Source organism: Lissotriton helveticus, chromosome 11, assembly GCF_964261635.1.
Source record: "Lissotriton helveticus chromosome 11, aLisHel1.1, whole genome shotgun sequence".
NCBI classification, from domain to species: domain Eukaryota; kingdom Metazoa; phylum Chordata; class Amphibia; order Caudata; family Salamandridae; genus Lissotriton; species Lissotriton helveticus.
This window is the reverse complement of record NC_136072.1, coordinates 838,720,826-838,745,757: the sequence shown is the minus strand read 5'-3', so window position 1 is coordinate 838,745,757 and position 24,932 is coordinate 838,720,826. Positions and strand designations below refer to the sequence as shown.

At 44.3% G+C, this 24,932-nt stretch overlaps 1 protein-coding gene across 2 annotated transcripts in view; it reads left to right on the top strand.

Annotated features, from left to right (window-relative positions):
- Window positions 1-24,932, top strand: part of AIFM3 (AIF family member 3) — a 337,117-nt gene that overhangs the window by 282,124 nt on the left and 30,061 nt on the right. For both annotated transcript variants that reach the window (XM_078667038.1, XM_078667037.1), the window contains exons 18-19: window positions 6,676-6,751; window positions 23,458-23,562. In XM_078667038.1, the coding sequence (XP_078523164.1) occupies window positions 6,676-6,751; window positions 23,458-23,562 (181 nt within the window). The remainder of the gene's footprint in view (window positions 1-6,675; window positions 6,752-23,457; window positions 23,563-24,932) is intronic.

The following is a 24,932-nucleotide window of genomic DNA, read 5'->3' as shown; positions in this document are numbered from 1 at the left end:
TGAGAAGTGCTTTTATTTTTGCCCTTTTTATTTTCTTTCTCTCTTCCTCCTTATCCTGTTTTCTACATATACTTGCAAACATTTTCCTGTTCTACCTTATTATTATTATTCAAATGTTTTCAGTACATTGTAATTATATTATATTGTGAACCTGCTGTTTGTTATTTACCTTTTTTCTACTTAACAAACTGTAATTTTAAAACTTAAAAAAAAGAAAAGGGTGAGATAGTTACTGTACCTGATATATTCCGACACTGCTGGGATCGGAATATATCAGCTGTGATAAATAGATAAATGGGGAATGACATGTAGATTTTTGTACTTACTGCATAAAATTTTTATCAGGCAATTTATCCTGCTACTTTTCAGCAGGTTTTACTTTCTGAAAATGATGTTGGGGGAATGAGACTGATCATACGGCTTGTAATTTAGATAAGCAGGCCTACTGATCATATTGCAATTAATCGAGCCTACTATAATCGGGGCCTAGATAGGCACTCAATTGTTAATCATCAGCATGCCCGTATTGTCAAAGTGTTAGTACTCTTGGAAGTTGGTCCGCATAGGACATTGAAGTCATTAGTTTAGCATCACAAAAGGTACAACATTGAGAAGATCAACAAATCAGTGACAAAAAAGAAGGTTCATTATTATTATTACTATTATTTATAAAGCGCCTGGCTAACGTTAAGCATCCCCGCGCTATCAATGACAAGCAAAGCAAAAGAAGATGAACTGATTAAGGCAGCCTCTTCAGCTGCCTCCGGAAGGAGAGATGGTGAATGGTTGCACGCAGCTGGACAAGAAGAGTATTCCATAGTTTAGCAGCGTTGTGAGAAAACGTGCGACTGCCTGATCATGCTCTCTTAATTTTTGGTATCACTGCCAGAAACTGGCTGGCTGGCTGACCAGAGACATCTTGTTGGGTGGGAAAAGACCATAAGAGAGTGGTCTATCTTGGGACCTGTCCCTCAAAGTGTTTTATGCACTATGCACAAAGCTTTGAACTTGATCCGTTCGCTTATTGGCAGCCAGTGAAGTTCTTTTAGGACCGGCTTAAATGATTGCAGATAGGGAGTGTGATACAGCAACTTGGCTGCGCAATTCTGTACCACCTATAGTTTCCTTATAGTGGGCTTTGTAATGCCTAGGTAGAGGAAGTTCCCGTAATCTAACCGCGAGAGCACCAATGCCCGCACTATAACTCTTCGTGCCGGAACCGTGAGCCGTGGGAGGATTCTCCGCAGCATTCTAATAGTGCCAAAACAAGATGTAGCTAACTTGATTGCTTGGCTATTAAAATTGAGCGATTTATCTAGCCAGACTCCCAAAATTTTAATCTGACCTTTGGGGGTTGGTGGTAGACTAAGACATTTAGGCCAGCTTATTCCCACTGATTCCATTGAAGTGCAGGGGTGGTTATCTAGGATCATTAACTCAGTCTTGTCTCCACTGAGCTTGAGACAAGACTGGTCCATCCACGTGGCCACCGCTTCCATACAGGATTCAAGATTAATTGTTGTATTCTTTGGATGCTTCAACGCTACTACCAATTGCGTATCATCCGCATATGTAACAATCTGAGTCCCATAAGGTAGGACTAATTCGGCCAGGGGTTTGAGATAAATATTAAAGAGGGTGGGGCTCAATGATGAGCTCTGGGGAACTCCACACGAGAGTGGCAGACATTTGGAGGTGTTATTCCCCGCGAACACCTGAAATACTCTATCTTTCAGGAAAGATTTAATCCATGTCAAGGCCTTGCCGTAGACTCCCACCATTCTGAGCCTGTCAAATAAGATGTTATAATTGACCGTATCAAATGCGGAGCTCAGGTCAAATAGGATGACTGCCACTGTCCCTCCCTGATCAAGAATTTTCCTGGATTCCTCCACTACGCAGAAGGGAGTGATTCTCTAGGTTTTCTGAGAGGAGTTTATTTACATATTTTTCAAGTATTTTGCTGGTCCCGGGAAGCAGGGAGACAGGGCGATAGTTACTCCATACCTCTGGATCAAGGTTGGGCTTTTTCAAGAGAGCTCTTATCATAGCATGCTTCCATGCCAGCGGTACCTGGCCACTGGATAGCGAGGAATTTAGTCCCTCCAGCAGGACCGGAAGAACAGTTTTGTCTACTTTGCGGAGTTTATGAAGGGGAGCCGGGTCCAGAGGGGAACCCAATTTGACCAGCGCAAAGAGCTGTGATAATGTGGCCAAATCCAAGGTTGGAAGATCTTCCAAACAGGGGATAGTGCCACTCAGGGGGTCTATTTCCTAGTCCTACTTGTCTGTGCTTATACTTTGAGGCAATGTGTTGTAAATATCTAAATAAAAATTATTATAAAACTCTGCAATTTCATCACATCGTGCCTGTGCGGAATCTGGGGGAAGATCCGGTGCCCGGGACCTTGTAAGTTTTTTTGTAATTTGAAATATTTCCCTGGGCGCATTCGCTGCTACTTTTATTAATTCCTCCAAAAATTGGGCTTGCTTTCTTTTAATTTCCAATTGATAACATTTAATAGCCTCTCTGTATGTCTGTTTTTTTCTGGCGTTGTAGTCTTTCCTCCAGGCTCTCTCTAATTTCTTGCATTTTTGTTTAGGTTCTCTCAATTTGGGTGAATATCATGGTGTCTGTTTTTCCTTTGGCTTTTCCTGAATCATTTATGTGGGATTGTAGCATCCAAAGAGGATCGGATCCAGGGATTATAGTTATCTGACGCTATAGTGGTATTAGTCTCTTCCACTGGTTTGGGGTTTACCAGAGCTTCGGACCATGCCTCTGGCAAGTGTTTTGCCTAGGGATGCGCCCAGTTCTTGCAGGTTTTTGTCCCTGCCGTCTGATGTGGGGTATTCCAAATAATTGGTATTAAAAAGTGATCTGACCATGGTATCGGGACAGGGCTTCCTGTGCAGAGCTGTATGTCATTTGAAAAGACTGAGTCCAGAATGTGACCTTTTTTGTGTTTAAGACTAGACATTTTTTGTAATAGCTGAATGGCCAATAGGTTATATGTGAGATCTGCTGCCTCCGCCTTAAGAGGGTTTTCTAAATGTAAGCTCAGACCGCCTAATAAGGTCAGATTAGGTGACATACTTGCCAGTCTAGCGGCGGCATCTGTTAGTGATTTTATAAACTGTCCGTATAGACCAGGGGGACGGTAGACCAAGATCCCTGTGAGAGTGAGGGTTGAAGCGAAGGAGATTGAAAATGACATACTTTCGCATTCTGATATAATACCTGTCTCTATACGCCCCCTCAAGTTAACTTTCAGAATGATGGAGATACCTACTCCTTTTTTCAGCTCCGTATCTCGTCTCAATATGTGGTAGCCTGGGACTAACGCTTGTGTCACATCTGGTTCCGAGTCCTTGTGAAGCCAGGTTTCTGTTAGAAACAGAACTTCTGGCTGTTCCTCCGTCAATAAAATATTGATTTCCCCCACGTGTTTTGGGAGGGATCTACAGTTGAGGAGAAACATTTTGGGCATCATTAGGATGGCGGGCCAGACGGAAAACGGGACCGCTCGCCATATGTGCTGCGGTCCCGTGGGTGAGGTTAAGATGCGCCCGCCACACTGGTGTGTGGATCACACCTTTTTAACATTGCAGCGGGCAGTGCATTCAGCAGCCTCCGCCGCAATAGTAAAAATGCATGCTGTGTATTTGCGTGCACAAAGTGGCAGGCACTGCGTGGTGCCTGCCGCATTGTGCGTACAAATGCAGGGCCCCATGTGCTCCCCCAACTTCCTGGGAGCCCGCAATGGGCCCCCAATTGTGAACTCCGCCTGCCTTTCTGTGGCGGCAACGCCACCACGGAAAGGCAGCTCTCCGCCTGCATACTAATGTGGATGGCGGTGTCTAACAAACACCGCCACCATATTAAACCCTTTTTCGCAGGGGTCGAATCATCGACCGGGCGGAAAAGCAGTGGACGGTTTTTCCGTCCACCGGGGTCCACCCGCCATACTAATATGGCGGGGGGAATTGGGTGGCGGGCGGGGTAGGATATAGGGGGATCGCCACCGCCATTCGGGCAGTGGCTATCCGCCCTACATCCTAATGGACCCCTTTGTGTTCAATCTGCCATTCTGTTGCAGAATGTGTTAGTGTAATATTCGCAGGGTCAAAGGAACAGTGGTATGGTGGTTACATCTTACAAAAGGACTGCAGAGTTTTATGGACTTTTGAATGAAGTGAAGAAAACAATCTTGATGTAAGGGTGTTCCAGAATCTTTGAAAAGTTCAATTTACCACAGTATTAAGAGGGCTTATATTACCTGTCTGTACCTACATACCAAGTGAGCACTGTAAAAAGGTGGGTGCATAGGCATGGCCAATGGAATTATGCAATTTTGTGGTTGTGGTGTTTCCCTTATAATTATGAGTTTACCCCAGTTGCTGTATAATCCACCATCTTCTGCATAATTTGCAAATATAGAAAATATTCAGGCTCAAATGAATCAAAATGTTGCTAAAAAAGCACTGCATGTGGTAGACCCATTGCAAAGGGTAACTGGCTACCTTTAAATTGCTCAACAACGTGTCTTAAAATGCTAAAATAGTTAAATAACACTGGCACATCATGTGCCACATTTTGCTGGATAATTTGCCGTGCTGCATAATGTAGCGAACCCTGATCTATAATTTGGGCCTACATTTCTGCTTACCTTCAGCGGCTTTGGGGATAGTGGAAGAATATAGATGGGGCCCGTGATCCATGATCCAGATTGTTTCTTGTTACTTAGGTGTCACTTTGGAAGGAGGGTCTGCGGTTCCCTCTTGAAGCGCACGAGTGACGCATTCAGTTTGATCAGAGTTAGAAGGAAATTTCAGACCTTAGGATTGTAGCTTGGTGTATTGGCTTGGTGGTTTGGTTTATAGCCTGATGCACCTGCTGCTTCGTGTATTCCCCAAACCACCAGAGATCTTGATGCTGCTTGCCAGATATAGGGGAGTGCGGGAGTATAGTGCTTGTGGTGGTGCAGCAGACTTTAAAGGAAAAGATGGCTGGCACATTAATTGGAGGGTAGATCCAATTCTGTCACACTCCCTGAGACCGTCAATTAACAGGCAGCATTGTGAAAGGAATCTTCGAGGGGTCAGTTACGGTTTAATGATGACGATTACTTGGGTTAACTGACTATTTAACCATTCTGCCAACGCCCAATGGCCTACAAGCTATGAGGCTACTTTTAGGACTGGATGAAACAGGATGGAACAAATATGTTTGAAAAAGGATGCTATGATTTGCACAGTTTTGTCCCATTCTTTCCAAAGTTTTCGTTGGCTATCAAGTCTATCCCTGGCTGGGAAGCAGTGTGTTGCCTCTGCTGCAGGGATTCTGTTTTGGAACAGAACTATGCCTGGGATCACCGAACGTCAGTATGTAGGCACAGACTCACCATACCACTAGCTCATAGTGCCTTACCTGCCCTCCTACCCTTCCCAGGGTAAAAGATAAATTGGCACCCCAGAACACAACACTCTAGTCCCTTCTAGGATCAACACCTTTCGTTCTCTCACTCATGCATATCGATAATGTACAAACTGTTTACAATATTTATTGAAACTATCATACTCTATTATGAAGCAACTGTGCTGCAACTAGAAAACATACAAAACTCATTAGGATAGCAGCATTACCAATACACCATACTCAATGAAAATCCCTATCTTGGGTATTGATAGATCTGCCTAAGCCTAGCCTCACAGCGCAAGCACAATGATATATCAATGATCTCTGGGAGTGGTACCGGGCCCCAAACCTGGCAATTCCTTTTAGCTTGTCTGCATCTCAGATTGCGAAGAACTGGCGCCCTAGTTCCGGGACCTTTCCTCTAATTGAAATGTTCCATGGCAAGTCTCTGCCTACATGATAAGAACCGCCATGTTTGAAAACAGAAGCTGGATCTCTCTAATATGGCTAGGTGTTAGTGTCTAACCACAGAGAAAAACAGAGTATAATTTCTTTGACCTTGTACGTAATGTTTAAACTGAACCCCATCAGAAGAGCTGAATAACAAAATATTTGCAGCCTATTCCTAAAATAATAGTGTGGCACAAAAACAAATGTGTTACTTCCTAACATGTGCAAAGCAAAAGCGGCCTACAATGTGTTCAGTTAGGGTAACATCGGGGAGAATTACAGTGGGCCCTATATGGGAATCTCAACACCTTCAGTTGCATGCGACAAGATGAGGGCTTCTACATCTGTTTTAAAGACTACATCTATATATCCCTCTCACATTCTACTGTCAGGTTTAAAGCACTGTGTCTTGCTTATGTGTTGCTCTAGTAGCCCCATTCGGGTGTCTGTGTTGTAATATCCTCGGTTGTGTGTCAACCAGACCAATCTGTGTTGCAGACCAGTTCTTGCACGCTTGAGTCTAGGTTGGAAGGATTGGAGATAGGTAGTTTTCCCAACCAGACAGTACACCTCTAAAATAGCCTCCCCCTTTCTGCGAGAGGATTTCCACCATTTTTACTTTCACGATGTACTTACCAAGCTTTCTCTTGAATCTCAGTTTTCAGGTCCATTTGTGTGGTGACATTTCTGTCTGTCGATGAGGTGATCGAGTTTGCAGTGGAAAAGGTTGAATGTCTGAACATTACAACTGATATCAGCCAATTTTTACTGGTACCTAATATGCCTGGCAATCTTTGTATTTTCAGGGCATGGTGAAGGCTTTGATGATGTCATCATTCAAGGGGACATTGATGAGCTGACATTTGTGGCATTTTATACAAGGTATGTGAAACATGGTTCCGGAGGTCAGCAGGAGCCATAAACCAGAAGGGATGCTAAATAAGGAGGGGGCAGAGATGAAAAACAGTAGTAAGTAGGCAGGGGTCTTTCAAGCACCACTCCAGCATAGTGGCAACAAAGTGAAAAAAGTGGGGACCAGGTGCTGTGACAACTGCATTCCCAGAGAGAGACCATAAGGTGAAAACAAGAGAATGAATGGACAAAGAGCTAAGGTTTCTTCTATAAAAGAGTCACAAGGTAAAACAGAAGTCTGCAGGAGGTACAGGTGAGCACTACATTAAAGGCAATATTAAGGAGAAAGAGTGAAATGAGGTGAAAAGAGGGGAGTGATTCTGAAGAAGAGAGGATGAGCAGCACTCCTAACTCAGATAACCAAGGTGAAGGAAGGAATGGGGCTGGGATGGTTTTATAAGTAGCACTTGCAAACTTGGGTTGTGCAGTGAAAATAGGAATATAAGAGGGTGATGCAGAGAGGAGCAGTAGTATTCTTTAACCGTTGCCATAGAGATGGAAAAATTGATCAAAGGAAATAGTAAGTTAGCAGCCCATCTAAACAGAAAGAATGAAGAATGAAAATAAAGAGGGTCGGGGAAGTACTGACAGGGACCAAACATGTATGTCACAGAAACACTGGATTTTTTTTCACCTTCGAAATACAAACTTGGATCTTCTGATGCTTAGTGGAAAAAAGCTGTTGTTGCCTGTTTCTGATATCTTCCACTAACAATTGTGAAGACACACATTAGAGTCTATACTGTTGTCAAATTTCTGGCTCATATCTCTATATATTAAATATCTTTGGTTCTGACAAGTGATTTTGGTTTCCTGTTGTGACTGGAGCTCAGTGTCTTAATGCCTCTAAGACAAGAGGCTCCAGTACTGCAGTGGACTCCAGTCTTGCAATGGACTTGTTCACCCTCATCCACATTGCTTCCTTGGGTTTGTTTATTTGTGTAATGAAAAATCTCACCTCTGATAGCTACTGAGCATAGATGCCATTTTGCCAAATAGTTCTCCCAGGTTTTCCCTTGGTCTAGCAAAATAATGATATCTGTTGGTTTGAGAATCAATCTAAGCCACTCCCTTGTGAACATATCATGTCAACTGCTTGTTTGAAAAATCATCCCTTATCACTGTTTACTATTATAACAAAAAAAGATACTAAAGTATACAAAAAAGTTATGGGTGGAATGCTTGAATTAATTTCAGCCACTGGTAATCACTCAAGCCGCATACCAGTCCATAGTTATTTTGCACACTATACCACCTCCATTTGGACTCAGCCATTTGCATATGCAAATAAGACTTAATCCTGCTCCAATGGGATTAGTCAAGCCCATACTGCCAGGCCAGGTACTCACTGAACTGGACCAGTTATGCCCTAGTTAGGGCCGATCAGTCAGGTGTAGCTTGGTTCCAGTGACCCTTTGTGTTTTTCATGTAACTCCTAAGTGGGTCTAAGGGTATGCCCAGTTGTGGGTGCCTAGCACACTGAGCCACTGAAACCAAGCTATACCCGACTGAAGTTATGTTATGGTATATTGTTAGGTTATAAGGAACTTCTAAAGCATTTGTTTACCAAAAGGTTTTGCGGCGCTGGAGCACCAGCAACAGGGTGGAGATGCAATTAATCGTAGGCATGTCTGGAAAGCCATGTTTTAGCAAGGTCCTGAATTGCTCGTAAGAGGTGGCTGCTCTTATGTTGCCTGGGAGAGAGTCTCACAGAAGTGGAGCCAACACAGCAAACCTGGAATGCCCAGCCTTTTCCTATTGTATTTGGTGACCTCTAAAAGTTGTTTTTTGCAATTGCCGCCCTAAGTGCGCTGGGGATGCCCAGACGTGGGTCCCAGGCACTCCACACCACTTGGAGTCAAGCTAGCCAGGCTGAAGAGAGGTGTTACCTCGAAACCGGTCCGGTCCTCGGATGCTTGATTCCGGTCTGGGAAAGATATGGCTGTTGTAGTTCGGACTGGACTGTTCCCATGGGGCAACAGGGTCAGAGCTGATTTGCATAAAGCCATTATCTGACCCAGGGTGGTGTGGAGTGCAAAAAAACGATGGATTTGGGCCCAGATCTTTTGACTGGGGGAGTGTGTGACATTGATCCACATTCAGTCCATCACTTGTTGTTTTTTGCAATTGCCGCCCTAAGTGCGCTGGGGATGCCCAGACGTGGGTCCCAGGCACTCCACACCACTTGGAGTCAAGCTAGCCGGGCTGAAGAGAGGTGTTACCTCGAAACCGGTCCGGTCCTCGGATGCTTGATTCCGGTCTGGGAAAGATATGGCTGTTGTAGTTCGGACTGGACTGTTCCCATGGGGCAACAGGGTCAGAGCTGATTTGCATAAAGCCATTATCTGACCCAGGGTGGTGTGGAGTGCAAAAAAACGATGGATTTGGGCCCAGATCTTTTGACTGGGGGAGTGTGTGACATTGATCCACATTCAGTCCATCACTTGTTGTTTTTTGCAATTGCCGCCCTAAGTGCGCTGGGGATGCCCAGACGTGGGTCCCAGGCACTCCACACCACTTGGAGTCAAGCTAGCCGGGCTGAAGAGAGGTGTTACCTCGAAACCGGTCCGGTCCTCGGATGCTTGATTCCGGTCTGGGAAAGATATGGCTGTTGTAGTTCGGACTGGACTGTTCCCATGGGGCAACAGGGTCAGAGCTGATTTGCATAAAGCCATTATCTGACCCAGGGTGGTGTGGAGTGCAAAAAAACGATGGATTTGGGCCCAGATCTTTTGACTGGGGGAGTGTGTGACATTGATCCACATTCAGTCCATCACTTGTTGTTTTTTGCAATTGCCGCCCTAAGTGCGCTGGGGATGCCCAGACGTGGGTCCCAGGCACTCCACACCACTTGGAGTCAAGCTAGCCGGGCTGAAGAGAGGTGTTACCTCGAAACCGGTCCGGTCCTCGGATGCTTGATTCCGGTCTGGGAAAGATATGGCTGTTGTAGTTCGGACTGGACTGTTCCCATGGGGCAACAGGGTCAGAGCTGATTTGCATAAAGCCATTATCTGACCCAGGGTGGTGTGGAGTGCAAAAAAACGATGGATTTGGGCCCAGATCTTTTGACTGGGGGAGTGTGTGACATTGATCCACATTCAGTCCATCACTTGTTGTTTTTTGCAATTGCCGCCCTAAGTGCGCTGGGGATGCCCAGACGTGGGTCCCAGGCACTCCACACCACTTGGAGTCAAGCTAGCCGGGCTGAAGAGAGGTGTTACCTCGAAACCGGTCCGGTCCTCGGATGCTTGATTCCGGTCTGGGAAAGATATGGCTGTTGTAGTTCGGACTGGACTGTTCCCATGGGGCAACAGGGTCAGAGCTGATTTGCATAAAGCCATTATCTGACCCAGGGTGGTGTGGAGTGCAAAAAAACAATGGATTTGGGCCCAGATCTTTTGACTGGGGGAGTGTGTGACATTGATCCACATTCAGTCCATCACTTGTTGTTTTTTGCAATTGCCGCCCTAAGTGCGCTGGGGATGCCCAGACGTGGGTCCCAGGCACTCCACACCACTTGGAGTCAAGCTAGCCGGGCTGAAGAGAGGTGTTACCTCGAAACCGGTCCGGTCCTCGGATGCTTGATTCCGGTCTGGGAAAGATATGGCTGTTGTAGTTCGGACTGGACTGTTCCCATGGGGCAACAGGGTCAGAGCTGATTTGCATAAAGCCATTATCTGACCCAGGGTGGTGTGGAGTGCAAAAAAACGATGGATTTGGGCCCAGATCTTTTGACTGGGGGAGTGTGTGACATTGATCCACATTCAGTCCATCACTTGTTGTTTTTTGCAATTGCCGCCCTAAGTGCGCTGGGGATGCCCAGACGTGGGTCCCAGGCACTCCACACCACTTGGAGTCAAGCTAGCCGGGCTGAAGAGAGGTGTTACCTCGAAACCGGTCCGGTCCTCGGATGCTTGATTCCGGTCTGGGAAAGATATGGCTGTTGTAGTTCGGACTGGACTGTTCCCATGGGGCAACAGGGTCAGAGCTGATTTGCATAAAGCCATTATCTGACCCAGGGTGGTGTGGAGTGCAAAAAAACGATGGATTTGGGCCCAGATCTTTTGACTGGGGGAGTGTGTGACATTGATCCACATTCAGTCCATCACTTGTTGTTTTTTGCAATTGCCGCCCTAAGTGCGCTGGGGATGCCCAGACGTGGGTCCCAGGCACTCCACACCACTTGGAGTCAAGCTAGCCGGGCTGAAGAGAGGTGTTACCTCGAAACCGGTCCGGTCCTCGGATGCTTGATTCCGGTCTGGGAAAGATATGGCTGTTGTAGTTCGGACTGGACTGTTCCCATGGGGCAACAGGGTCAGAGCTGATTTGCATAAAGCCATTATCTGACCCAGGGTGGTGTGGAGTGCAAAAAAACGATGGATTTGGGCCCAGATCTTTTGACTGGGGGAGTGTGTGACATTGATCCACATTCAGTCCATCACTTGTTGTTTTTTGCTCTAAAAGATTGAGGCATGCTTATCTAAGATTATGCCTTGGGATGTAGTTCTGTATTTTGGAAGATACAAAGGTGGGACTATTGCTCTGGTGGATTAAAAAAATTGTACCACCCATTTTAAACAGGGTTCTTTGCGCACCTGGAAACCAGTGCAATTTCTTCAGCAAAGGTTTAGTGTGGCAATATCTTGGTTGTTGGTAGACTAGTCTAGCTGCTTGATTTTCAACAAGCTGCAGTCTTTGGCTCAGAACTTTATGGAGACCTAGGTACAGAGCGTTGGCATCATCATTGCGGGACATCACAAGTGTAAGAACAATCTGGATGCTGGCCTCAATAGAGAAATTTTTTAAATTTTTTAATTTTGCAGAGCTGGAAGAACCAGGAAGCAGCCACTGATGCAGTCTGGGCCTGGCGACGAGGTTATGATCCCGCCGAGAGATTGCAATATAGAGTGGTGACAAGATCATACCACAGGCAAATCTGGGCTGGGAAAAAGGCGTATTTGGAGCGCAGAATAGACGAGGCTGACAACGCTAGTAGAGAGATTTTTAAAATTGTAAAGGATTTTATCTCGCCTTCCCTAAACACTCCCTCTCATACACACTCAGAGGCTTGGATAAACCAATTAGCCAATTTTTTTGTTGACAAAATTAAATCCATTCAGGATTCCTTCACCCCTTCCAGTCCCTTGTTGGATGCTAGCTGTCTGTCGCCCCTGCCTACTCGGGATGGTAATGGTCCTTTTTTTGTTGAATTCCTTCCCATGTCCCTCACTACTTCTTTTGACCTCCTGTCCCGACTGAAGTCTGGCTCGCCGCTGGACCCTTGTCCGGCAAAGTGTCTGGGGAGAGTTGCGAGAGTTGTTAACACCTTACTGAACCCACTCCTTAATTCTTCTTTGTCCACTGGTGTGGTCCCTCAGGCCTGGAAATGTGCCTTGATCCTACCATTGATCAAAAAGCCAAACCTTGATCCGCTTATTCATGCAAACTACAGGCCTATCTCTCTCCTCCCTGCGTTGGCGAAAGTAACCGAGAAGTATGTACATCGGTCGATCTCCAATTTCATCGAGGAGAACGACCTTCTTCACAGGTCTCAATCGGGCTTCCGTGCTAATTTTAGCACGGAGACTGCCCTTCTTGAGGTTACCGACGCCATCAGGGAGGTTTTAGATTCTGGAGGTAAGGCCATGTTGGTTATGCTTGATTTGTCGGCGGCGTTCGACACCGTACCCCATGAAGGCCTCCTTTTAAGACTCTGGGAAATTGGCCTACGGGGTACGGTGTTGAGCTGGTTTAAATCTTTTCTTACCGGCCGCCGGCAAACGATCTGGGCGCCCCCTTATTCTGCTGATATGCCGCCGCTAGAGGTGGGGGTGCCTCAGGGCTCCATTCTTAGCCCCATACTGTTTAACATCTTTATGGCCCCTCTGGTGGTGGTCGCGGAGTCCTTTGGCGCCCAGATCATATCCTATGCTGACGATACCCAGCTTCTGTTCACATGTGACAGAGGTGGGACTTTCGACGGCATACGGATCAGGGACTGTCTTGATGCCGTCTTCGAGTGGTTCCGGTGTCATGGCCTTAAATGCAACTCCGATAAATCGGAGCTGCTTTTTTTTGGCTGTACTCCCGACCCTTGCTGGAAGGCTTGGTGGCCGCAGGGTATGTTTCCCCCGGAGAATGTCTCTGTCAAGGCAAAAAACCTCGGAATTCTGATTGACTGTGACTTATCCTTTAGGCCCCATATTATCGGGCTTTCTGGGAAATGCTTTGGCATTCTCAGGATGCTGAGGAAATTTCTTCCTTTGCTGTCACTTCACCACAAAAAACCCATCGTGCAGGCTTTAATAGGGTCGCGGTTGGACTATGCGAACGCCCTCTATTTGGGTCTACCTAAATATCTTTTGACCCGCCTGCAAGTGGTGCAGAATTCCGCGGCTCAAGCCATTTTTGAGCTCCCGAGACGGGCCAGTGCCTCTGAGCTACTAAAAATTTTGCACTGGTTGCCCATCTCTAAGAGAGTCCTTTTTAAAAGCCTGACTTTGGTCTTTAAAGCCCTTCACGGTATTGGTCCCAAGTACATTGGGAAACGCTTCTCTTTTTATGTGCCTAGCAGAGCTCTGCGATCTGCCTCTTTGGCTAAAGTAGCTGTGCCTGCCATCAAGCGTTCCAGAATTGGAGGCCGGGCTTTTCGGTATCTGGCTTCGCGGGGCTGGAATGAGCTACCCTTGTCTTTACGTAGGGCAAATAGCCTTCTTGCTTTTAGGAAGGAATTAAAAACTTGGTTGTTTTCCGAATAGGGTTTTTCTTTGGTTCTTTTTTCCTCAGTTTTTAGCTGTTGTGTTATTACTCTGTAGCTAGTTTCTCTTCGCCAAGGCGCCGGGATGCTCTTCGGAGTAGCCGTGCGCTATAGAAGAAAATAAATAACATAACATAACATAACATAACAGTCTTGGGGTTCATAGAAAGGTCTTCATCAACAAGTCTCTTAACCAAGGCTCTTAACCACGTTTTGTTGGGAATAGGAGCGGGGGCGGCCAATCTCCTGCGGCCAAAAAGAGGGGCTCTAGAAACGTAGTGTGTTTTTGACCATCACCACCTCAGTTTTGTTCGAGTTCAGTTTAAGTTGAGGCAGTTCATCCAGTCCCAGATAAAGATCATAGTGTTCTATTTATTTATTTTATTTATTTATGGGTTTCTATAGCGCTGGAATCGACTCCAACCGGAGTATCTCTGCGCTGTGATACCAGATAGAGTCCAACACTATGCAGATGAGAGAATGGGTCTAGATTTTATCGGTGAATAGCAGAGTTTTGAGTTGCTTCCTAAACTTTAAATGATCTGTGCAGAGCCTAAGGGTCAGGGGCAGTTTGTTCCACAGTGTGGGCCCCGCAACAGATAGGGCTTTCCCTCCATGTCTAGTTTTTTTTACACGAGGTACAGTCAGCAGAAAATTCTCACTAGATCTCAACGATCTGGAGGGAGTATAGAAGGTAAATTTCTGCTCCAGATATGTAGGGCCATTTCCATTCAGGCATTTATGAATGATACAACATATCTTGAACTTGGCTCTTTGTCTAATGCTCAACCAGTGTAGTTTCTGCAGCAGAGGTTTTGATGCTGTTCTGGGGGGAGCATTTAGAACAAGGCGGGCTGCCGTGTTCTGGACCACCTGAAGCCTGTCTAGAACTCCTTCATTGGCAGAAAGGAGTAGCCCGTTACAATAGTCAATACGACTCAATATAAGGGCTTGCACCAATGTTCTTCTGGAGGAGTCCGGTAGCAGTGGAAAAATTCTACGCATCATGCTTATGATGTGGAAGCATGCGCCAGCTACCATATTGCTGTGCTGTTTGAGCGAAAGGTCCTGATCAAGGCGTATCCCCAGATTTTTGACAATCTGTTTAGGCTCTGGAACGACACCGAGATCAGAGGGCCACCAGTCAGGGGTCCACAGTAATTTGGCGTCTCCAAACAGCATTACTTCCGTCTTGCTGACATTGCACTGTAGGAAGTTGGTGGACATCCACAGTGCGACGGCTTTCATGCCAGCGGAGAAGGAGTTTCTTGTTTCTGTGGTGAGGTTACGAAATGGGAAGAGGAGCTGCGTGTCATCCGCATATGACACGGGGATGAAACCATATTTGCGCATCACTCTTGCCAGGGGTGCCACATAGATGTTAAAAAGTGTTGGGCTCAAGCAGGAGCCCTGTGGCACCCCTTTCGTAATCCCCACCTCAGTTGATCTGTATTTACCCATGATGACAGTCTGGGTCCGATCTGTAAGGAAACTCCTTAGCCAGGCAAGGGCGTTGTTCTTAACCCCTACGTTCGACAACCGGTCAATGAGGATGTTATGTGACACGGTGTCGAACGCGGCTGAAAGGTCTAATAACACCAAAATTACTGAGTAGCCTTTGTCTTGAAACATGTGCAGATCGTCAGACACAGACAGGAGGGTGGACTCTGTACTGTGTTTCGGCCTAGAGAATGCTATTGATTCATGATTGTCCTCGAGATTGAACACTAGCTGCATGTCAACAGCATAGATGTATATTTTTACTTTTAGTCTTTGTAGGAAGTTTACCAACAGGCGGATATAGAGATTGAATAAGCTGGGGGATAAAAAGGAACCCTGAGGCACTCAACAGCTGAGATTGACCTTGGAGGTGCCCCAATCAGGGCAAACCCGATTTCGGGGTGCTTGTGTTCCAGTTCGGAGAGGACCTGGCTTCGCAGTTCGGGTTGGACTTTTCCTATTGGAGCAGGGTCAAGACCTATTTGCATATATCTGGGTTTTATCTGAGGAGCATGGTGGGCACAATCACGATGGGTTGGAATGCTCCTGTCACATTTTGTGTTGTTCATGTAAACCCTAAGTGGCCAGGGAAATATGCCCAGATGTGGGTCCATTGCTCAGTGTGCCACTGGAACCAAACTACACCAGACTGAAAAACCCCAGTCAGGGTGAAACCAGTATTGGATTGCTTGTATTCCGGTTCGGAGAGGACCGGGCTTGGCAGTTCATGCTGGATTGTTCCTTGAAGCAGGGTCAAGACTGTTTTGCATATAGCTGCTTCTAATTTGAAGTGGTATGGTGGGTAAAATAACAATGGTTTGGAATGCTATTCCAAGTGATTGCCAGTTGGTAGACTTATTGGAAGCATCCGCCTATCACCTTTTGCATTTTTCATTTAACCAAAAAACCAAAAAAGAGGCAGCCAGGGCAATTATGTAGTTGAGCCAAGTTTATACTGTTTCTTGCTTGTTGTTTTGACAAATCACAGGAAGTTATCTTGTTTGGGTTGAGCTTCAGGTAGGCCTTTAACATCCAGGTCTGAATGACGTGCAGGTAGTGTTTGAGGTTTTAGATGTCTGAACCAGGGAAGTCTTTCAAGTAGAGTTGTGAACCATCAGCATGATGTTGTTATCTGTGAATAGAGCACCAACTGGCTCCATGTAGATGTTGAAGATGACATGGAAATGTGTGGCTCCTTGGTGTCTCCACAGTTTATATATGTATTTTGAGACCTGGGAGTGCTCATGTGATCAAACTGGTGTAGGTTGGAAAGGGAGGTGACGAACCAGTGAAGGACATTGCTGGTGAAATGCCATTGTAGACTCCAGCGTGTGTATAATATAATTGAAGAAATGGCATGTTTCAAAAGTGAAGCATCAAACACTGGTAGATGAGTGCCAATCCTTGCCAGATTTTTAGGATAGCCACTGTCGACTGAATTCCAGCTAGTATAATTCTTTGTTAATGTATGCTATGTGAATATCCTTGAGACGCTGACATGGGGATGCTCCAGAGGACCGATATTGAAGATCCTGAATATCCTTTCTTCAAGAGTGCTCATGTTACTGTGGTAAGTCACTGCTTCATATGTGAAGATATTAGATGGCTCTGGCAGCTAGGTGAGGCACATTCACGTTCTACGATATAGCGGAAGGAAACTATTACGCTCCTGGTGGGACTCAAGACCTGATTGCTGAAACTTTATTCTGAAAAATATGTTTTTGAATCAATCATGGGTATGAAATTGCAAGATTAACGACGTGTTCATTTTGCAAGAGATTTGACTACTATCGCAAGCAGCCGATTTTCCACTCTTCGATAGTGACATAAGCGATATTCACCCGCTAAAAGCATGCACATTGTTTTGCGATCCACTCTAGGAAGCAAAGAAGAAAGAATTTGTATAATAAGAAGACACCATTCGTAGAAACGTGGAGGTAACACTGGCAGGTTATGAACAAGCTCATGGGTGTAGGGATGCCTTTCTGGGCTCTTTCAGAAGAGAGACAACGGGGTTGCCACCTGTCTGAGAAATGTTCTTTGAAGCATGGTTGAGGCTACCTGGCTTCAAACGACACCATTGAACTGACTGCATGGCATGCCCCTGCCTATACACACCTGTGTGTGTGGAAGGGTATGATCTATTTACAAAGCTAACTAAGACCTAAAAAGCATTACCAACCACTGGCTGTTCCCCTTTATGCCACCCAAGATTATTTCATTCCCTCAAAGGCAAATTGTTTTTCCTTCTGCCTAACCTTTCTGGTTTAATGTAGAAATATACAGTGCTTCCTCTAATGTCCATTCCAATTACTGATCCTTGTACTCCATGAGCCTCTCTTTCTGCTGCGATTTATGAGCTAATGTGCATTCTCCTTCCTCACTCAATGTCTTTTCCCAACCCTCTCCTATTTCAATGTCTTTGACTAATGCTAAACCCCTCCATGAAAGGTCCCCTCTTGCTTGGAGTGCAATGCATTAGCTCAAACTCTTAGGCCATACATAAAATCGAGAACACAGCAATTACCCCTGCGCTAATGCAACACTCCTAGATAAGCAGTCTTCTGGATTCTACATATATAATCTGATAAACATTCAAAGAAATTGCTTTAACATTCAGCAGCCTACTTGTTGTGTGCAAAATGGCCTTTCTACACATGTTTACCCAACAGAGGCCCAGATTTTGAGTGCCCCAATACATTTAATATGGCACTGTACATTCTGTTACAACACATATTGGAATTACAAAGCCCGTAATATTCCCCAGGTACATTTTGACATGCCAAATCTTCCAATATATATAGGAAAATGCCAGGACATGTGGATTTTGGAGCAGAAAGCACAAAAATACACTCTATGGCCATTTTTAGGGTGCAGGTGGCAGTTATCACAGTTATTAAATCCTGCACCATAAGACATCTGCTCTTATTGATTGCGATAAACATTGCACCTTCCTTTGGGTCACTCATAATCAGGACCAACAATTGATAACATCACCAGTTTGCATCTTATGCTTGCCAGAGTGGAAATATAGGAAGTTAGTTTAGGCCTCACTTTAGAGATCTCGAGGACTCAGTCACCAACTTCTATTTGATCACCCCTGATCTGTAGATTACCATGTAAAATCAAGTCCAGGTTGGTAATGATTTAAAACTATTGTTAATACATTTGAAACAGTGAGTTACTTGAAGCAAAATTTACCATTTCTCAAACGTGGCTAGGGTGGCAACCTTGCGATCACTTCTGTCAGAGTTTCAGTAAGAGCTTGGTGTTGTCTATCATTCACAATTTCTATTTTATTTTCTACCATTTTCTTTACTACTCTATTACTAACTTAACCAGGAGGCAAATTAATCAAACAGCAACTCTGGACAATGCCTAAAACGGAGTGGTTTAGTGTTTTTGTAAAAGATATAAGAGGCATGTAGAAGTTATAGAAAAATAATAGTAAGTTTCCACGGACAAAAAAACATCTATGTACACAACCCAGGATCTGTGAGAGCTATGGATGCTACTAAGGAATACCAAAGCTATCTGAGTCGTGATGACCCAGTGATGACCCAGTGGCAGCTAAGTAAGGCACCAATTTCTGAAGACAGCTAAGAAAGGTACAAAGAGAATTCAAACCTTGGTTTTGACATGCACATCTAAAACTACACTATCAAGACTAGGGAGTATTTCTTCAGTCTTGGAATGTTCTTAGATACTGGTTCAAGTATCCAAGGAGTAGTTTTATTAAGCCCCCACAAATGATCCAACATTCTAATTTTGCATGCAGGTTATGTGCCACTTATATCGCTAAATATATTAGTTTATAGATTAATGCCTTCTGTTTAAGAGTATAAGAAGAATATTGAAAGAGGGATGTCTACACTCTTCAGTTAAGGGCAAATATTTTCCCTTAACTTGGATCCAAAAGTAGTTGTCTTTTTAAAAGGATCTGATAGGTGAGCCTGCGAGGTTAAGTAGGTATTGAGGGTACGAGTATGTCAAAATTATTGATTGGCTGGCCAAAGAGCAAATGGTCCATTGAGCCTCTTGCTGCATGGGCAGTAGAACATATTTTAAGAGTGTAACAATAGTTTAGCAGCTAAGTACCAAAGAACTCAACGTATTGCACTAGATGGACAGGTGATTCAAGCTATGTACTTGGCAGGGCAGCCTTCTGCAAAGAGACAAGTCTGGGGCTTGGCACAGAGTGACCCTCTCATAGGGACCAGATGACCCATCTTTCTGAGGGCAACTACCATGTCCTATATCTTTCAAGAAAGGAGAACGCCCCTCATGATTATTATCTTATTTGTTTTCTTTCTTGCTTGGGTAGGTCTGAAAAACCTTCCCATTTTTTGAACACAGATTTCTTTGGGATCTGGGGTTTCACAGACAGAAGTGGAGCATGAGATGGACATGTATTTGACACTGATAAACTGTTTTCTTCATAGTGTCAACACATTTTCTAGGTACAAAATAAAATAGAGAGTCATGCTAAATTAAGTAATCAAAGGGAAGTTATAATGTTTCCTCTTCATTGAGCAAAGTGCAAAAGAAACTGAAAGATTTGCATCCACACGTAAACTTGAAAATATTAAACATATAGGTGCTGTGTGGACACTTTGTTAGTATATGTGGAGCATATGATGCATGGTTAACATTTCCTGTGATTCAGCATTTTCACATTTTATTTCACACCTGTTTTGAGGAAAAAAGTAGAGCTATACTATTTTCAGATATGCTCCACTTCCTTCACACAACCATTGAAGCTATTTCTTCAGAAGACTTGTTGATCACATCTCAATTGCCAGTAGATCATTGATTTAGAACTCTAAATAACAGCAGCTAGACTGTACTCATGTTCATGTTGAACCCCTCCTAGATTGTTTGGAATCCACTGCCACTGGAAAGCCTCCTTGCTTCATGGTGAGGCTGAAGTCCTCGTTCCATAGTCCTGCATTGTCAGGATCCAAAGGGAATATAAACATTCTACCAAGGGATGAAGGACGGAACATCCTCTTTCTTACTAGTGTGGCTCTGAAAGATGGTTACTAGTTGTTCCATTCGCCAAAAGAAAAGCATTGCCAATATCAATGCTAACCCTGACCCAAATGAAGACCAGAGAATTCCAGATGAGATTTGTCCCAACCAATGGCTAAAATACCTGTCTGTTGGTAAGCACAGAGCCAAACCATTCCTGATTTGACTTACTTCCATGATGGTACACAAAGAAGCAGATCATCCAACAATGGTGCCCATTTCAAATGGAATAGTACATTTTCGAAATGTAGTTTCATTCTGCAGTCTGCAAACCTCAAATTCCTTTGGTGCTTTAAATGAATATTGTCATGAAAAATATGCATCTCTGAGGCCTGGTGATGCCAACGGTCATCCCATTGAATTGCAATCATTTATTTGACATTCTGATAGGAGAAGTGTGGCTCACCGATTAGAGCGGCAGACCCTGAGGCAGAGGTCTGGCCCTAGACCAGGCTTCAATTCCCAACGCGGCAGGGTCTTGCGCTCAAAGTCCACAGACTCGATAATTCTCGCCTAGGTGCCTACTCTAATCATGGGTCTCACTCTGCAACTCTGGGCAATAGCTTGCTTAATCTCCACAACGGCCCCGAAAGCGCTAAGGTGCCTGGCCTCACCTTGAAGGTGCCCAGTAAGGGGGCATCTCACAGGGAAAGCCAGGAAGGTTTCCACAGCGGTATACAGCGCCAAGATACCTTTCAGGTGATAGTGCGCTTTACAAGTATACACACATTTACATTACATTTACATAGGGAGTGGATTTTCCAAGCTAAACTATGTCCTGATTAGGCATAGGACCAATTGGAAGTCTGCATGAGCAGAAATAGAATTAAATTTGTCATTTGACCCTCCGCTTCCTGAGCCACTAGAACAATATCTACTTAGATCCGAAGACCCAAATTGTCTCCAGACAACCACCATTGTCTGTGACTGGTCATACCACAGAGTCACCAATGCCCTTGCACTCAGTCAAAGATTAAAACATGTTTGGGGATACCAACAGTACCGACACACCCTGCCCACTGTTTAGAAATAAACTACATCTGAAATTGCTGTGGATGACTTCCAACTTTAGGTCTGGCTAAATCTGCTAAAATCAAGTATGGGGCCTTAAACAGGGCTGCAAAGTTCTGATTAAGTTTAGTGAGCGAGACGTTTTTGCAGTTTTATATAGCACGAACTCAACACAAAGGTATTGGAACCCCATACCTGTGCACCAGTTACATTGCACAAGGACACGTAATTTTTATTTTAGGCACACTGATATTAAGTGAGTAGCCCAGAATCACAGGATTTTGAGCTGATGCAAAGACTTGATCCTGGTTCCCCAGTTCCGAAGCCAGCATCTGTGACTATAACACCACATGGCTTAATGAATTAGATATCAAGCAGAGCCATTTACCGGTTTGAAAAAACATCATATGTCTTTCCCTCTCCTCTGGTAATGCTGAATATTCTGTTCTCAGTTTCGCAGCCTGAATCTGGAACAGTGCAGGAAAATCAAATAAAGAGACATCACTGTGTATGGTGGATCTCTTGGCTCTCAAAGCCAGGTTTTAACCAGCAGGGTTGTTGATTTCGTGGCTGGCACTAAAGATCTTCCTTCTAGGCTGAAAAGTAGGAAATTAAAATGATCTGTTTCTGGAAGGTTGCTGGTGCCTTCTGGAACCGGTAAATGGCAAGATATGAAGTGGGGTGTAGAAATGCATTCTAGATCCTTCCACTGCTGAAGAATAACATCCATCTTGACTGAACGCATTAGCAGGAGCCTCCCATCTATGCTAGTAATGCCATATTGGGGGAAGAGCTCCAGCTGCGCTCTCCCCAAAGACCTAAAGGAAACCACCCCCATAATCCCATTACCTTTTTCCCAGTCATGGCTGGTCCAGTTGCCTTGGAGAGATCCCCCCTCCCCCTGAATCTCTTTTATATAGGCAGTGTCCTGAGCCAGATGAAGAAGTGTCTTGACTTATTTGTGCTCTCTTCCCTAACATGCTGATTATGGGGTAAACATCTTAAATTGTATTAGCCAAACAAGACAAACATTACCTTTGCGATTTACTCTTACCAGCACATCTAAATGTTCAAGTAAATAGTATACACAAAAAATGCCATCATTGGCACATCATTGTACTTGCAGAGTAGCTCACTCAGAGCAGCATACTCAGTCTGGTCATTGCCCAGAGAAACAATTCCATCACTTCTCAATATCAAACTGAAAGGTGAAATATTAGAGTCCTTCCTTTCCTCAAAGGTCAGTGCCACCCCATTTTTACCTGTCTCATCGACTCGAAATACATTAGGAGCAATCCTGGAAAAATATTAAAATAATTTGTTATAAATGGTAAATGTCTTTGGTATTCACAGGGCACATACACAGTTCCAGGTTCCCCAGATTGACTAAAGGTGGTGGGATGTCTTCTTTCACGGTCTTTACTTTATGAAAGACGTAATTCGGAAGGGCTCAGTCTCTTTATACTTTCCTCCATTGCTCTTTGTCTGGTGCTTTCAAAGGGTTTGGTGAAAAGAGAAAATGATGGGTTTTACTTCATTATAGGAACAGCTTGTATAGCTGGAAGTTGTGCAGTAAGAAAGTGCCTACGTGAATTGACTTCTGAAGATTCATGTAACAAGTGCAACAGCCAAATTATAATATTTGGGATCACCCCTCTCAAAATTTGACTTCGATCTGGGTTGTTTCTTTTGTGTGCTGACATTGACCCGTTCACCATGCACCATAATGGCAGACCCCATTGGCCTTCTTCCCTCTTCTTTACAGCCCTACGTGGTAATGTGTGCGCTATACATTATTTCATACCCACATTCTGCTCCTATCAATATGGACGATCACATCATTTGTTTCAGGCTAGACTGGACCATTCTTTTCAGGCTGAGCAGTCAGTGTGTCACCCTCCCCATCGGCTAAGCTTTAGTCGAGCTAACAACTTTTTATGTTGAAGTGGTTGAATCTGTGGAACACACCGTTCTTATACTTTGAATGTCGTGTGATCACTGGTTGAAAAAATACTTTGGAAGCCTAACTGGCTTTGTAAAAATCACCACATTAGCAGTTAATTGTAATACCTAATTCATGACACGAAATGTTCAACCAAATCATTCTTTCCACAGTAGCCATTGTGGATGTCTACAGGTAGTCAGACATCCTTCACTTCCTACATTTCTCTGTGATACATTTGTGTCAAATATTCATTTTCATTGGTGGGTGGTGTCAAGATCTCCTTGGTCTCAGAACCTGTCACTATTGACCTCCCCTCAGTCCCAGGCCCTGTGTCTGAGCAACATGGCCAGCCTAGATATGGTGCATATTGGTACCAGTGAATGATCTGGTTGATGGCCGAATGTGGGTTGATCTCTCTGTCTTTGTTTTTAGGAATGAAGAGGTGATTGCTGTGGCCAGTATGAACTATGACCCCATCGTTTCAAAAGTAGCTGAAGTCATGGCCTCTGGGAAGCCAATTCGAAAACGAGATGTTGAGTAAGTAAACTCTCCTTGGTATTAAGGGCAAGGTAAGGATGCAGGTGCGGGCTTTGCACAGCATTGAGAGGACTGAAGAAGAGGGGTGATTGTCTGGGTGCTTCATTGGGCATAGTGGATGATTCAGGGGAGAAGGCTTGCAATGGACTGCAGACCTGGATGACAGACAGTGTCCGCTTTCACAACGTGGCAGCCTTGAAATCCCTGTCCTAGTAAGGCAAGGCAACAATTCCACAAAAAGTGTCACATTGCAATGTATACACAAGAGGGCGTACGTGGCAGTACATGACGCTGCTGTTGTTTGCCTGATGCTTGAAACTTGCAAATGCAAAGAAGAAAGTGTTTGAAATGAGCAGCTACAATAACTCAAGGGAGTGTATGTTGATGGAAAATCAGAAGGACTGATCTGCAAAGGTCGGTGTATAGTCCTCAATGTTAAGGAAAGGTCAACAGAGCATGAAACATAGAATATTTTAGGATGAAACGAATGTAATTATAACCAATTTATCAATCATATGTACAACAGACAATATGGCTAACTAGTAAGGGGCCCAAGTTCAAAGAAACAGTTGAGCTTGTAAAGTGGAGCACACCTCTGAACCTTACTTAGAACATTTAAAAAAAGTTACAGCATGAAAAATTGCTTGCTAGAATATTTTGCAGCTATGTTAAAGTGAAAAAAAAGTATTTTATTAAAGCCGGTGTATATGTAGCCAAGAAGGGGATCACCATATTTGGTTTGGCTCATCTGGGGAAGCTAAATATATCAATCCCATTCATGAGGATCATTTATTGCATGTTAGGCTAGTAAAATCATGTGAAAGTAAGTATCCTCTAATTCATTTAACTGAACTGTGCATCTTTATTTAAATATTAGATTTTAATAATGAATCATGCTTTGTGAAGTAAAAAGTTTGAAATATTTCAGTTATTTTACAAGCTGATAGATGAGCTAGAAAGAGTGCAGAGAGAAAGTTTTTGAACTATTAACTAATCTGGGTGGTTGTCACTGGCAGCATTTGCAAAAATCCATGTGGAGCTATATGAATGTGGGTAGACCTGCATAATTAAAATAATTATGATTAAAACTCAATTAAAACAATCAATCATTTGCCTTCATATCACTCTGTGCCATGTTTCATTGCATGTTCTTTTGCTATATTGAACATCAGTTATTCCAGACATTGTCCCTGCTAATATCTGTCCATTAGGCCGCTAACGCTAATCTTCTCTGCAATGGTACACAGATGTACCACTTTCATATATTAAAGCACCCATATCCCAAATCAATGATGTGTGCAACCAGGTGCTGATGGCTCGTGTGGCGATTGCTGCGGTCGGGCCCCACCCCACCGGGCCCACCCCCCTGT